This window comes from Talaromyces marneffei, chromosome 4 (genome assembly GCF_009556855.1).
Source record: "Talaromyces marneffei chromosome 4, complete sequence".
In the NCBI taxonomy this organism is placed as follows: Eukaryota; Fungi; Ascomycota; class Eurotiomycetes; order Eurotiales; family Trichocomaceae; genus Talaromyces; species Talaromyces marneffei.
In genome coordinates, this window is record NC_072351.1 from 68502 (window position 1) to 83659 (window position 15158).

Here is a 15158-nt window from a genome sequence, read left to right on the forward strand (position 1 = left end):
CCTGTATTGGAGTCCCCCCCCCCTCCTTCAACCCCCGGCCGGGGACTTGAGAGGTTGTGTGGAAACAACTCATTTGAATCGGTGGTTTTTGGACTATTTTTTCTATCCGTATACATGTTGTCCTTTCTATGGTTTGTGTCACAGTTCCAACCTGGGAGCATGCTCTAGCTGTGAGCGCCCTAGAACACGCCAAAGCGGTAAGGTTTGATGACACCAAAGAATCTGCTGAGGACCTTTGTGTCAGAGAATCAGCACGTCACAGCCAATGGATTAGTTAACGTAATCGGTAAGCGAGCCGCCACTGTAAGCGAACCGCCACTTTTTCCCGAACCCGTACGCGATATTGATTTCAAATTATTCAACGCGTCAATATGCCACCAATTCGCAATAAAAAGTCAAAAGATTTGATTGAGCAAGAAGGCCGAATTTTATTGGCTATTTCCGACTTTCAGAATGGCAAAATCCCAAATATTGCACAAGCTGCTGAGATTTATAATATTCCTCGTACAACTCTCCGAAATCGACTGCATGGCACTCAACAGAGGCTCCTTGTACGCGCTAACAGCCATAAATTGACCCAACCTGAGGAGGAATCACTTGTCAAATGGGTGCTTGATTTAGATCGACGTGGATTACCACACCCCCCCGGCACTCTCTTGTACGAGAAATGGCTAATCATCTTCTCTCACAACATGGAGATCAACAGGTTGGAGAGAAATGGGTGTATAATCTTATTAAACGTCGCCCGGAGATTGATTCAAAGTTCTCACGAAGATACAACTACGAACGTGCTAAATGCGAAGATCCAAAGATAATCAGAGAACATTTTGATCGCGTACAAGCTGCTATATCTGAATATGGAATCTTGCCAGAAGATATATTCAACTTTGATGAGACTGGCTTTGCTATGGGAATCTGCGCAACTGCAAAGGTTATTACCGGAAGTGATCGATATGCTCGGCCAAAGCTTTTACAGCCTGGAAATCGAGAATAGGTGACTGCAATTGAAGCAACAAATTCAACTGGTTGGGCCCTGCCTTCGTACATTATTTTCAAAGCAAAGAAAAACGTACGATTAGGTTGGTTTGAGGATCTCCCAGATGATTGGAGAATCAATATTGGCGACAATGGTTGGACTACAGATCAAATAGGATTAGAATGGCTTAAAACCCATTTTATTCCTTATATTAATGATCGTACAAGGGGAAAATATCGAATGTTGATTCTTGATGGCCATGGAAGCCATTTAACTGCAGAATTTGATCGTACATGCACTGAGAATAATATTATTCCAATCTGCATGCCACCTCATTCTTCGCATCTATTACAGCCTCTTGATGTTGGCTGTTTTGCAGTTTTGAAGCGATATTATGGGCAGCATGTTGAGCAACGAATGAGGCATGGATTCAATCATGTTGACAAAATGGACTTTTTAATGGCATTTCCGCAGGCTCGTACGGTGGCATATAAAGCTCAAACTATTCGGAATAGCTTCGCAGCCACCGGGTTAGTGCCTTTCAATCCGGATCGAGTTATTCAACAGCTTAATATTCGATTAAAGACACCAACCCCCCCTCCAAGTCGATCAAGCAATACACAATCATCCTGCTTAACAACACCTCAAAATATACGTCAATTCGTACGCCAGTCAACTACAATTACAAAACGTATAAATGAGCGTACAGGAACCCCAAATCAAGTGATTGATCAAGCAATAATGCGAATGTCAAAAGCCTATGAAATGACAATGAATGATCTTTTACTTGTACGGAAAGAATGCCGTGATTTACGAGCTTCACATGAAAAAGAGAAGCAAAAGCGCGAAAAATCTAAAAAGCAAATATCTATTGAGCAAGGGATTACTAGAGAGGAAGCTCAAGCGCTTGTACAAGGTCAGATTGAGGCATCTCAAGCTGTTACTACTGCTCCGCCTGAGCTGGGGCTCCCAGCTTCTCAAGGAGTCGTACGCCGCCAATTTCGGTGCAGTGGTTGTGGTGTTGAAGGGCATAGAATTAATCGATGTCCTAATCGTACTAGTAGTTAGATTTTTGTATATATTTTTGTATGTGGCCTTGAAAATTGGGATTTGAAATCAATATCGCGTACGGGTTCGGGAAAAAGTGGCGGTTCGCTTACCGATTACGTTAGTTATTTTCGGGGGAGGTGGGCGGATTGCTTACATGGTTGTCTCAGTTTCTCAGACTATAGCTGGTCACGTGGCAGATTTTCTGCCGGCGCTAGTCCTAATTGGAAGCGACGTGAATCTATAGTCTGAGCGCGTTTGACACACCCTACATACTGGATTGCAACACGTTCCATTGCATATCGTCAATAAACCCCCAAAACTCGTTTTTTTTTTATCGGAATATAACATTCTGGTTATATACAAGCTACTACCATGTCTGAAATACCAATTTATTCGCCAGTTGTTGAGCAATTGGGGGTTACGGAGGAATTTTTAAATACCAACGCGTATTGCAGCCCCACTACGAACGTCCCGGAACTGCCTATATACGAATCCTCAACACATTCACGTCAATATCTACGCGGCTTAAGCAATCGGAAACGAATCGACGACGTGTTAGAATACATGAGAATAGCTCATCGATGGACTATTAAGGATATGTTACGTACAATGGCTACAGCAAGTGCCGAGGAACCGTATAAACCTACACCAAAAACCCGCGTTCGGAATATATACTCAGCAGTATTTGAACAACCAGAGGTGTTTGAACCAATATCGGAGCTTTCAGAATTCATTAGTCCATCTTTAATCGATGTACTGGTAAAGGAATATAGAAGCGAACTGTACGCTCTAATGGATATACCTCTTCTCGACACATACGAAGTATCCAACAACCCGAATGAACTCGCTATCGATCAGTTTATAGCTGAAGTCGAGGCTAAAGCACCGAATCTATGGCTTTTCCTACAAAATATTACTAAACGGACATCACCGGGTTCTTTAAGTGCTTCACAGAAGGGCTCGTTCGGTCTTATAGGTGCTTTATTAACACATGCTCTGGCTCCTTATAGATCGAACACTTTCCAGGCGGCCATGGGGCTTCATTTTCATACATTAGGAGCAAAGCGGGGGTTGATTTCTTTATTGGCAAGTGTCGGTTTCAGTCTAAGCTATGATAGAGTTAGATACTATCATAATATTATAGCCGAGGAAGCAGAGGCAAGTTTATAACCTATAATAATAACACCAATATCCTTTATTAACAAAATATTAGAAGAATCTTTGCATGATAGCACAGCAGAACAAACATCAGCTTGTTATTTGTTGGGATAACTTTGATTATAATGCTCTTGTTCACCACCGAACACTAAATAATCAGAATACACACTTTTCTGTTACTACTGGAAAACTGTGTATAGGGTTAAATATACCTCCGGAGGGATTAGATACATCAATGTTCAACCGGCAGATCCAACTTACCCCGGACAATATATATTGCGCACCTATCAATATGGAAGATGATACTATCTCTATCCGAACTCAAAAGTATTGGATTTATAAAGCTATCCGGAGCATTCATTCCGAAGCTATTAATGAGATATTTCAGAACACACCGCAGCAACAACCTCAATTCCCTTTTGTTGAGATTCTACCTCGGACTAAGACGGAGCACTATGGACTTGGTCCATTGATGGAGAATGAAGGTACACTTAGTGGTACTCTTCAAGTGATTGAACAGATATTCCAAAACCAGTTTAAACTAAACTCGGATAATCATTATCAAAATCTTATCCAGCTTATATATGGAGACCAGAAAACTGTCGGGCTGATTGGTAGTGTGAAACAAGACCGGCAATATTCTGCTGATATCTTTGGAGGTTTACATTGGATTCTTGCTTTGCCGGGATTATTCCACTGGCGGATAAACTATATTGAACTTATATATAATACATTCAGCAAAGATACCGACGTTGGAGATATATGGAGTTTGCCTTATCATGCAATTCAGATGGGTATTAAAGAAGGACGTCAAGACCCTTTTCATTATCGAGAAGAACTTATAATACAGTCATTTAATGCCCGGATTACTGGTATGTTATATACCCAACTCCGGGGGAAAACCAATCTTCAAGACCAAGATGGAATTAATAAATATCTCAAACAACTTCGGCCGGCTACTCTACTTGGATACATTGAATCTATTCGGAAGTTAATATTCACACAAGAAGCACAACGGCCAGTGGAAACAGATGAAACCAATCAAGACTTCAAAGACAAGACTAGAGATCAACATTTTCTAGGTCATGCAAGGTTTATTTGTTATATGGAAACATATTTGACTCTTAAACATTCCATTCGATATGCTGATATTGGAACAATATCACGGCTATTCCCCCGGTTTGCATTGTTATTCTTTGGAGGAAGAAAGATAAAGTATGGCATCTTGAGTCTATATATGACCTGGTTAACCAGAACCGATGCTACTACTTCAATCCTTCGGAAAGCCATTCTTTCAAATGGTTTAGTAAATCTCCGTGGTGCTCCTGATTCCTGGTTTGAAATGGATCGACTAAATGAGTTTCTAAACCTTTCTATGAAGCGAATAATGACCTCTCGACGTTCATCTACACAGGAGCTTCATGAACTATTTAAGCGCACCGCATTATCTGCCAACTATGCAACCAGTCTGCATACACAAATGGGCTACCTCCGAGAGCAATATATAAGTGGGCAGCATACAGCAAAGGAAGCCAGTATTGATCTATATCGGTTGGCACTACATTTATGTCAGTCAAACTCAGTGTTCTGTTTCTCTAGAGGTCGTATATCAGAACATATACCTAGCGATCTGATACATACAGCAGTCGGACCGCTCTTATCAGAAAAGATTGCAGCTTTTAACTCTAACCAGATTGCAGACGAGGCACTTGAGGAACCAGATACTACTCCTATTAGCTCACTGGACGATATCATGACAGATGACTATGGTTTTTAATGTATTTAGGTAGGTAGACATGCAGGTTAAAATAAAGTTTGATATTAGACTAATCAGATACCACGTTCAGACTTTATAATATATGGCGGCGTGGTTTGGGCGCTCCCTTTTGAGAGGAGTGAAGCCTGGGGGGTGTTTTGTGCTGTTTTTAGTGGTGTTTTTAGAGGTGGTTTTGCTCCCCTCTTTTTTTTAAAAAATTTGAATCAATGAGTCCCGGTTTTATGTGAATATATGGCCGTAGCTTCCTTGTATTCTCTGATATAGGCTGTAGTGCTCGCCGCCGTTTAACACCACCTTGGGACGGCGCAGGTGTTATAGGGGTAGATGGCTGAAATTCGGAGTCATCTATAGTGTTTTGTGTCATCAATAGCCCTGGTACCGGTGTATATTGTGATTGCGATGGTGTATTATTACTACTCTGTGAAGAGTATGTAATATTTCGTTGTGCTATTTGATGTTTTCTCCAACTATCCTGGAGAATACTGTGTAATTGTGCACTATGAGTATCCCAATATCTCCAAGGACCAAGTACTTGCTGAAGATCGGATGTAGTAAAAACCTCATTGGCTTTCCGGGCAAGAAGAATACAGATTGAATCCTCAAGGAAGCAACTAGCATTCGGAGTAAACAAGAATCGAGTTGTAATCTGTGGTAATTGAAGCTGCACCCAGGCCTGGAGATCAGCATAGATGGCCTTCTGTTTCTTTCCATATGCTGGTCCACGTTCGGAATAGATATAATATCGAACATGATCAAGATCATGAAGTTGAAAATGGGTATTGCAGTGGCTACAACACCGAGATGGCTCAACCGACCAGAACTCATCTAGTTCTTCAAAGTAAGAAAGCACCGTACGCCGGATACATTTAATATGATTGCAAATATCATACCAAAGTTGAGGTAGCTTTAGTAACCGTTCCTTTTCGGACAAAGCTCTTTTAGATAAAGGCTTATTATTAGTAGTATTAGTTGTTAGATTACTCTCTGGCTCGTCCAGTTCATCGGAACCAATAGAGGTTTGATTTCGTATTATATTTGGACGTTCTCCAATTGTCCATTGATCAACAAGAAGGATAATCTCTCCTTCTTTACCATCACGGCAAGCTCGACCTCCCCGTTGTAGATAGATTGCTGGGAGTAGATTCTTTGGTAATCCATATAAAACACACCGTCGGATATCTGGTAGATCAACTCCTATACCAAGTGCTTCTGTTGCAAAGATCACCCGAATACAAGACTCAGAGCCTGGCTTCTGTAGCTCTGCTACCGTTAATTCCTGGTCTTTGGTAGCTGTATCCCGAGTATATGTCTTAAGAATGGAGACACAGTGCTGCTTAGAGTATTGAAAACAAGGATGATCCATTAGGTATTGAATCATAGCCTTATGCGCAGCGTGGACTTCCTTTTTGGAATCGAAGAAAATAACCGTTTTTGGTATATCGGAGGACGAAATAATAGCATCAGAATCTGTGGTAGGTCCAAATAGGAATCTCAATGCATTAAATTTTGCACGGGAGTTCTTGGGAATAATACCAACACGGAAAAGCAACTCCGGCCGGTCAATAGATGAGCGCTGTATTTTAACATCAGCTTTAAAAAAAGCCCCTTTGATGAGCTGAGTTAGTGTTGAATGGTCGAGAGTAGCTGAACATGCGCCCCAAGGCACATTAGGTCCTATAAGACATCTTAATAGCCCTAAGCTAGCATAGTCTTTTCGGAAATTAGCACCCCAATGTGCTACTAGATGAGCTTTATCTATAAAAACAGCTGCAATACACCCTTGATTAGCTAAATTAATGATGACCGGCCGCATCTTTTTACTGACTGCAAGCTCCGGACTTAGGAAAACATGCGTATATTTCCTATGCTGAATCTCCCATAGTATAGTGGAGTTGATTGTATCCTTTTCTAGAAAGCATGGCTTTCCTCTAAGACGAGATATATTTGCAACTTGTTCATAACCAATTCGCTTCAGAGGCACAATAATAAAGCTCACTGTTTGTGCTAACAGCATTGATGTAGCCTGGAAGATCATACTCTTGCCAAAAGAAGTCTTTGCAATAAGAATAAGATCCTGGCGAAGGAATAGAAGATGATATAAAGCCTTAAGCTGCCCGGGACGAGGAGGATATGGATAAAGCAATTCAATTGCATCTTGAATTGCTTTTCTCTGAACAATTATCCCTTTTTGTTGCGCTCGGTCTATTAATTGATGTGCCTTTTCAAGATTCCGTGCTGATACGGCCGGTTTAGGTTGAGTATTAGGGTTCGATGTAGATTCCATCGGCGTAGTTGCAGAGTTATTGGATATATCTCCCTCCGGCGTACTTAGATTAGATACTGTTAAGGCTATTGAAGCCGAATTAGGTGGTAATTGATTCGATGAAGCATTATAAGATGCTTTAGATCTCGGAGGATGTCGAATGCCGCGCCGTGGCATTTTGAACGCGTATTTTCAACGACTACTGTTGTAATTGCTTGGTATGACCCCTCAGGATTGTAGATACAAAGTGTTTCTAACTATATACCAATGTATTAGCATGTTACTCTGCGGATCGTAAAGCGAAATTCTTTTGAAGTTTGTATGGGGGAAAAACACGTGTATCTTGCATTAATGTGGATTCAATACCTAGCCAATATAATGTAGCTAAATGTAGCTGAAAATGTAGATGCTTCACTGCTCTATCTGCATACTAATTTTCAATTAAGAATATTCATAATTAGGTGAGTTATAAGCGCGTAAGAATGAAGCCTATTTTGTCGATTTAACTAGTATACACGGAAAAACGCTTGCAATCTAGTAAGGCGCCATACTAAAACGCGCTCAGACCAAAAACAAAAAAGCATCACGTAAGCGGTTCACCGCCCACGTGATTGGTCACGAAGTGACCATGCCTTTTTTGGATTGGTCTGAGAATCTGAGACAATTACATGGGCGGGTCGCTTACCGATTACATTAACTAACTTAACAAGTATGATTAACTAGTCATACTATGAAAATATTTTCTGAATAAATTGATAATTGTTACAAACATAGTAGAGTAAACAACATCTCACCCTATGCAAGAACCCTTTTTGAGAGCTCACCAATTGGCAATAAATATATAAATCACTTATATACCAGTAGCATCTTATATATAATTATTGTTTAAGCTATTAGTGCTATCATTACAGTATAATAATTGGACATCTCCTTCGATTGACTTGTTATACTGTTTGTACGTCTATCTCATTGATCCGGAGCACCAAGCGGAGCAAACGTTTCACCACCTCCGGGTACGGAACAAAGCTCATTCTGCAACGCTTTGACATGTATGTTTCATGAACCGGGAATAACCTCATATTCCTTGTTACCCCTTGTTCCACTGTATAACTCATGTCTCAGCCCTTGTTGTACGTTAAACAAACACCTGTTGGAGGTGCCTTTACAAAGGCACCGCGTAGGCTTATATACGGCCTACGTACACCTCTACATAGCTCTTGGAAATCAGTTATCAATTGGAAGTTATCTTATCATATTGATCAGCTCACTCTTAGGCTGCATTGGACTAGCCTATCCTATCCTAACTTGTGGTGTTAGGACCGGGATAAACCAACATATACATTGTGGAATTTAAAGTGTAGCCTGTGTAGGCCGTGGCTCAATGTAAATTTTGTATAAATTTCATTTTGGCAAGGTTGTACGTACAGGCTACCGTATGCGGTACCGAAGCCGTGGATGAGTGCACCAATGGTGCTAACGATAATACCGGTAATGAGCATCATGTAGCTGGGCTGCTCTTGGCGGGAGTATATCCTGGATACGTACAACTTGATAGTAAGTACGCAGATAATACTTGAGAACGTTGCCAGTGCTATTACCGCACATAATGAAAATGCATCCAGCGATAACACTGCGGCGCTTCACAATGCGAAAAAGGGAGAGCAGCAGCGTCTCCTCGACGTTTTTGCTGGTAGATAAAGGCTAGGTACAGGGCCGTCAGCGCCGGGATGAACCCGGGATGAACAATAGGTTGCTGTAAAGGAACTCTTGGTGAAGAGCCGGGTGCCAAGGATCGTGAGCAGTAGTAGATATATCAGCTGTACGCTTCCCTTCGGGGGATGATGATTCTTAATGGAGCGTTCTCCACGTTCTTCTTTTTTTGTTATTAACTAGAGTCTATCTAACTTAGGGGTAAACTATATTAGCTTCGGAATCACTAGTAGTCACGTGATGTCTTAACACTCCCCTTCGTTCAATATCCAAAGAATGAAAATTATGAATGAAAATAACAATAAATCAAAATTCGAGGGTGTTGAACGCTCGTTCTGACAATCTGATGATCTTGAACGTTATGGTTCAAAGATTCAATTCTCCTAATCTCGTAGCCGTAGCTCTTGTACAAACCACTTCAATATCTTCGGATTGACTGCCTTAGTGAGGCTATCCGCAAGCATTTGATCTCCAGGAATATGGATAGGCTTGATTTCATCACGTTCAATGAAATCTCTGATGACATGATATCGTATCATGATATGCTTGCTCCGGCTGTGCATCACAGGGTTCCCAGCTAGCTTTAACGCCGAGGTGTTGTCAATATAAAGAGGTATTGGCCTATTTTTATAAGTTTCCGGTTTCCGAATTGAATATAGAAAATGACGTAGCCATATTGCTTGCTTTGCTGAATCAGCCGCAGCAATATATTCAGCCTCGGATGAAGATGTCGCAGTAATTGGCTGCTTGCGACTTGACCAACATATAGGACCTCCAGCTAGCATAAAGATATAACCCGTTGTTGAACGTAGGTTTGATGCATTGCCATATGCGGCATCAGTATAACCAACCAGCTTCTTATCCTTGCTCCCCTTCAAATAAGAAATTGCGTAATTAGTTGTGCCTCGAAGGTAGCGAAGAAGATGTTTTATTGCCTTGAAATGGATCTCCTTTGGTTCAACTAGATGTTGACTCAATCGATTAACTGTCCTTTGAATGTCTGGTCGAGTTCCTCCAGCGAGATAGGTTAGTCGACCAATAGCATGTCGGAATTGAGAATGAGCCTCATGAGATAGCTTAGGTGAATCCTCATCTAGATTGAGATTAGGACTCAATGGTAGCATCTGTGGCTTTGATTCCAACATGTCAAATTCCTCCAGGATTCGTATAGTATAGAATTCCTGATCTAGACGAATAGATCCGTCTAACCATGTAATTCGGATTCCTAGGATCTTGTTGACTCGTCCGGAATCCTTCATTGGATGGAATTCTTTGAGCTTTTCCTTGGTCAATTCGATTGCTTTCTCATTCTTGCTGAAAACCAGGATATCGTCCACATATAAAGCAATAATCGTCCCTCGTTCATTGATGAAGGCACCAGGATCCGCGGTTGATGGCTTGAATCCAATAGAAGTGACAAATTTCTTGACTTTATGACACCAAAGGTTTGCAGATTGTCGAAGCCCATATAGAGATTGAAGTAATTCGCATACTTCATCCTTTCTTGGCTGTAGGCTCTTCGGTAAGCCCTTTGGAACTTCTATATAGATTTGCTTGTCTAGCTTTGAGCCCACAAAAGCATTTGTTGCATCTAACAAGTGTGCCGTAAGTCCATACATTACTGCAATAGCAAATAGTACTCGTAAGCTCTCCAAGCGTATAACCGGGGCAAAGGTGTCTTCGAAATCAAGTCCTTCCTGTTGTGAGAATCCCCTGGCAACTAGACGTGCTTTAAATCGTTCGATACGCCCATCTGCTTGATATTTGATATCGAATACCCATTTGCAGGATATCACAGCTTTGTGATCTGGTCTCTTGACAAAACGCCATGTTCCAAATCGAATTAGATTCCGGATTTCAAGTTCAACCGCCTTTCGCCACTGAGAGCCAAATTTTGGGTCATTCACTGCCTCTTCATATGTTTGTGGTATAGGGATCTCCCCTTCAGTTTTAACAGCATTATAAGCAAATTCATCATCGTCTCCTAATAGCAGCTCAATTGCAACTGCTAGATTTGCAACTTCCTGAAGACGAGCCTCCCGTGCAAGAGATGTGCGAGAAGTAGTATCCTTACTCGCCTCCCGTGCTTCTTGACGTCTTCCTTGCCGGCTTTTTCGTCTATATATTGCCTCAGTTGCTGCAGATTCAAGAACAGCCTGCGTGGGTTTTCGAACTCGGTCAGTTCGACGGAGAGTAGTGGTTGGCGCGAGTGTAGATTCTGATTCAATTGATATACGTTCCGGATTCGTAGATGATTCCGGAATTGATGTATGATTTGTAGGGGTTTCTGGAATCAACTCATCAGTTGTGCGGACTTCCGGAATTAAATCATGAGATATCTCATTCTCAATATCAACTTGTATTAGAATCTCAGCGCCCTTGTTGGATTGGAATTCGATCATAGGTCTAATAGATTGTCCAATCGTAAAAGGTTTCTGTTGTGACGTCTCAATTTCACCACGTTCCCCAGATTCCTTACTCAAGAACCCATATTCGTCTTCTATAAAGATGGGATTGGTCACCTTATACTCCCTGTCTTGGCGATCGAGAATGACATATTGACTTGAGCTCTTTGTAAAGCCCACTAATGTCCCTTCCTTTGCTCTAGGTTCGAGCTTATCGTCTGTTTTAATATGAAACCAAACCTTGCAAAAGGGGACTCGGAACTTTGAAAGCTTCCATTCTTCACCAAATAAAGCCTCGTAAGGTGATTTCTTACTCCCCTTTAGGAATACAGTCCTATTCCTAATACAGTTAGCCATTTCAAGTGCATATGGCCAATACACCTTTGGAATATTTATCCCTATCATCAGGGATCTCGCAATTTCTAGTAATAAGCGGTTCAATCGCTCTGCAACACTATTCTGCGCTGGTGTATAAAACTCTGTAAATTCAAGATCTATCCCTAGATCTTCTGCCTAAGGTTTCAATGCAACGAATTCCTTAGCATTGTCGAGTCGAATGTTAACTAGGAACACCCCTAGCTCCCTTTCTTGTCTCCTCATCCATCGAGACAATATTCTCTAGACGGTCTCTAACCGTCGATTATCAGTAATATGAATCCACGAGAATTGAGTAGCATCATCCGTAATTGATAGGTAGTAAGCCTCTTTACCTTCGCCTTTCCTGTATGGTCCCCAGAAATCCACTGAGACTCTTTCCAACGGTTTCTTTGTCTTAGGAACTGCATTCCTATTCTGTTGTTTAACACTCTTTGCTTGGATACACACTTCACAATCCTTTGAGTCTTTAAATGTTATCCCTAATCGCTTTGCTAGTCTACGCATCCTGCGTTCTCTAGCATGACCAAAGCGCCGATGTAGTAATTCCCAGTCTGGTTGCTTCTCTTGTGCCAAGAATGCCATAAATTCCCTATTTTGGCCTTGCGATTTTGTTAACAAAGCATCTTGATACCTTACTGTACCTAGATAGCTTGTCCGTCCAATATTATAACCCGTTGCCAATGTCTTCCGGTCCTCCCGGTAGAATCGATACCCATTCTCCTCATGAGAATTGTATATTCCATCAACATGCAACATTTGGGTTGATAATAGATTCCCTTTCATCCTAGGGACATACATAACATCGCGAATTCTTGCACAGTGACCATTCTCTAATGGTATAACAGCCAACCCTTTTCTATCAATTTTGGTACTTTTGCTCACTGTTCCCAATCGGCCTTTATACCTGCGATCCAAACTCTCAAAACATTTGATATCTCCAGTGCAATGACATGTTGCACCACCATCAATTACCCAACGAGTATCCCTCACTCGCTTAACTGACTCATCAATCAGTTCCGCATGCTCTTCACTGATCTTTGCAACTAGGGCATGCTCCAAGGATTCCTCAATCCTAACATCCCGTTTGCCATTGCTTCTTGCGACTAGGGCCTGCTCATCCGGGGAGACCATCTCAACCCTGGCAGCCCGTTCACCATCGCTATCCTCAGTCGTTGATCCAGCATCGGAATCAGAGTCATAATCAGCTTTCCTAGCCGATCCGCGGTAAGGCTTCTTCTTGCCTTTAACCTACGTTTTGTCTTTGCCTGAGCCTTCCCTGGCTCCACGTCCACGTCCATGGTTTTTCTTGCCTCGGTGGTCCGATTTCTTCCTTGTAGACTGCTTCCCAGTCTCATCCGAATCAGACTTGCTTCGTGGTTCTGGGCATTCACTCATTCTATGCCCTTCCTTCCCACAATTCCAGCATTTCAATCCTCTGATTCGATTGGCAGATTCAATAACTTTCTCTTTCTGACCAAGAATGCCTTCCTGCACCTGCAGTCGCGACAGTACATTCTCTCGAGTTATTGTTTCACTTCCTATAATGGCGTAAGTGATTGTTTCATAGTCCTTCGGGAGTCCTCTTAAGAAGAAATTCAGAATCATCAGCTCTCCTAGCTTGATCTGACCATCGCTTACATCTCGCAATTCAGCCTCCAGCTGTTCCAATTGCTGTAGCGAATCTTCCATACTTGCCTCCGCAGACTTCTTCCAATCCACTATCCTTTGAATCGCCATCATAATATCAACGTGAGTCTTCCGCTCGTACTTCTTCCGAATATAAGCCCACATCTCACCACTTAGCTTGCAATCCCTAACGGTCGAGATATCGTCCTGCTTAATATTCCCTAGAATATACAGCTTCGCTCTCCCATTAGCTGATTTCCACCCTTTCTTCGCAAACAAGGCCTGAACCTTCTCAGGGTCCTTCTGGTATTTCTCCGTCAATTCAACCACATCCTATCAATCTTGTGTTTCTAAGAATATTTGCATCCGCAGCTTCCAATTCTTTATGTTCGACCGGCCCGCCTTCTCTATCTCAAAGGTCGTTATCCGAACGTTTTCCGGTCCAGGGTAATCAGGAATCGCATCCTGTTGCTGGTCCTCTTGACCACTAGCCCTATCTCCCGACATATTGGCAAGCTCGCTCTGCAACTGGCCCTCCGGTGAGGTGTCTTGTCTAGATTCGTCTGGGGTATTCTCCGATGAAATAAACCGTCCTTGTGCGTCTCGTCTCGGTGTCATCGATCAGTCAATTCAAAATCAGGGTCCCCTCGGGGTCACGTAGCTATATAGCCCAAAACTCGTTTCTGAACAGGTTGATCAGGCTGTCCAAGTCCCGAGAATCGAGGATACAGCACACCAATATTCCACTAACTGCTTGCTCACAATAGGGTGTTAATTCTATTGTTCGCCCTGAGGTGCCAGACCTATTCGAAGATAGACGCGGTTAAGCTATCCGACAAACCCAGACCTTGGACATGCTACCATGTAATGGAACTCTGGGTGAAGAGCCGGGTGCCAAGGATCGTGAGCAGTAGTAGATATATCAGTTGTACGCTTCCCTTCGGGGGATGATGATTCTTAATGGAGCGTTCTCCACGTTCTTCTTTCTGTTATTAACTAGAGTCTATCTAACTTAGGGGTAAACTATATTAGCTTCGGAATCACTAGTAGTCACGTGATGTCTTAACAATTATCAATACCAGAGCAACAACACCAAGAGGTGCGTTGATGTAAAACACCATCGCCAGCCAACTAACTGCACAATAGCTCCACCGAGGAGTGGTGCGGATAGCGTAGCGAGGCTTTGCAACTCCCCCCATCACACCGGTGAACATAGGTTGTCTGCGTAAAGGCGATAATTGCACGAGGATAATGAAGCACCCTGAAAGAAGACCGGCGGATCCTAGTCCGGCTACAGCTCTCACAACGATGAGCATGATCGACGTTCTGGCCGGCCCGCAGAGCAGCGAACCTGCTATAGAGATAGCATTGGCAAACGAAAAGACAGTTTTGATAGAGAACAGCTTGTAACCCTTGCCAAAAACAAACTGGAAGGAGCGCTGGCAGATTCTGAACGCAGAGGAATACCACCCGACATCTACAACAGTGTGAAAATGGTCTCCAATGCTAGGCACGGCCGTAGCGATGTTCATGTCTATGCTGCTCAAGATCAGGACAGCAGCCAGGGTGGGCATGAGCAGCCAGAATGTTGCGCTGCTTGGATACCCTGCTTCTCCATGAAAGCTGACACCATCGGATATCGCGTCGAAGCTGGTTGCCGGCCTATATGTAGTACACATCTTATGATCGACCTCACTGGTGGACTTCTTATATCTTTTAATTAGGAGCGACTGTCCGCTGTTTAGTCTTTAATATCTTACATAGTCAAAACGCGCCTTAGTGCAAAGAAGGGCAAAGATCGAAGTTCAAAAGTCC

At 42.5% G+C, this 15158-nt stretch overlaps 3 protein-coding genes across 3 annotated transcripts; 1 reads left to right on the forward strand and 2 right to left on the reverse strand.

Annotated features, from left to right (window-relative positions):
* Positions 1–371: 371 nt before the first annotated feature.
* EYB26_005090 (uncharacterized protein) lies at positions 372–994 on the forward strand (the record flags this gene model as incomplete). The annotated part of the gene is made up of 1 exon (XM_054264380.1): positions 372–815. The coding sequence occupies one exon, from the start codon at positions 372–374 to the stop codon at positions 813–815; it is 444 nt and encodes a 147-aa protein (XP_054120355.1).
* Positions 995–5121: 4127 nt separating this feature from the next.
* EYB26_005091 (uncharacterized protein) lies at positions 5122–7401 on the reverse strand (the record flags this gene model as incomplete). The annotated part of the gene is made up of 1 exon (XM_054264381.1): positions 5122–7401. One exon carries the CDS (start codon positions 7399–7401, stop codon positions 5122–5124), a length of 2280 nt encoding a protein of 759 aa, XP_054120356.1.
* A 6985-nt stretch (positions 7402–14386) lies between these two features.
* EYB26_005092 (uncharacterized protein) lies at positions 14387–15022 on the reverse strand (the record flags this gene model as incomplete). Its single annotated transcript, XM_054264382.1, has 1 exon — positions 14387–15022. One exon carries the CDS (start codon positions 15020–15022, stop codon positions 14387–14389), a length of 636 nt encoding a protein of 211 aa, XP_054120357.1.
* Between the last annotated feature and the right edge of the window lie 136 nt (positions 15023–15158).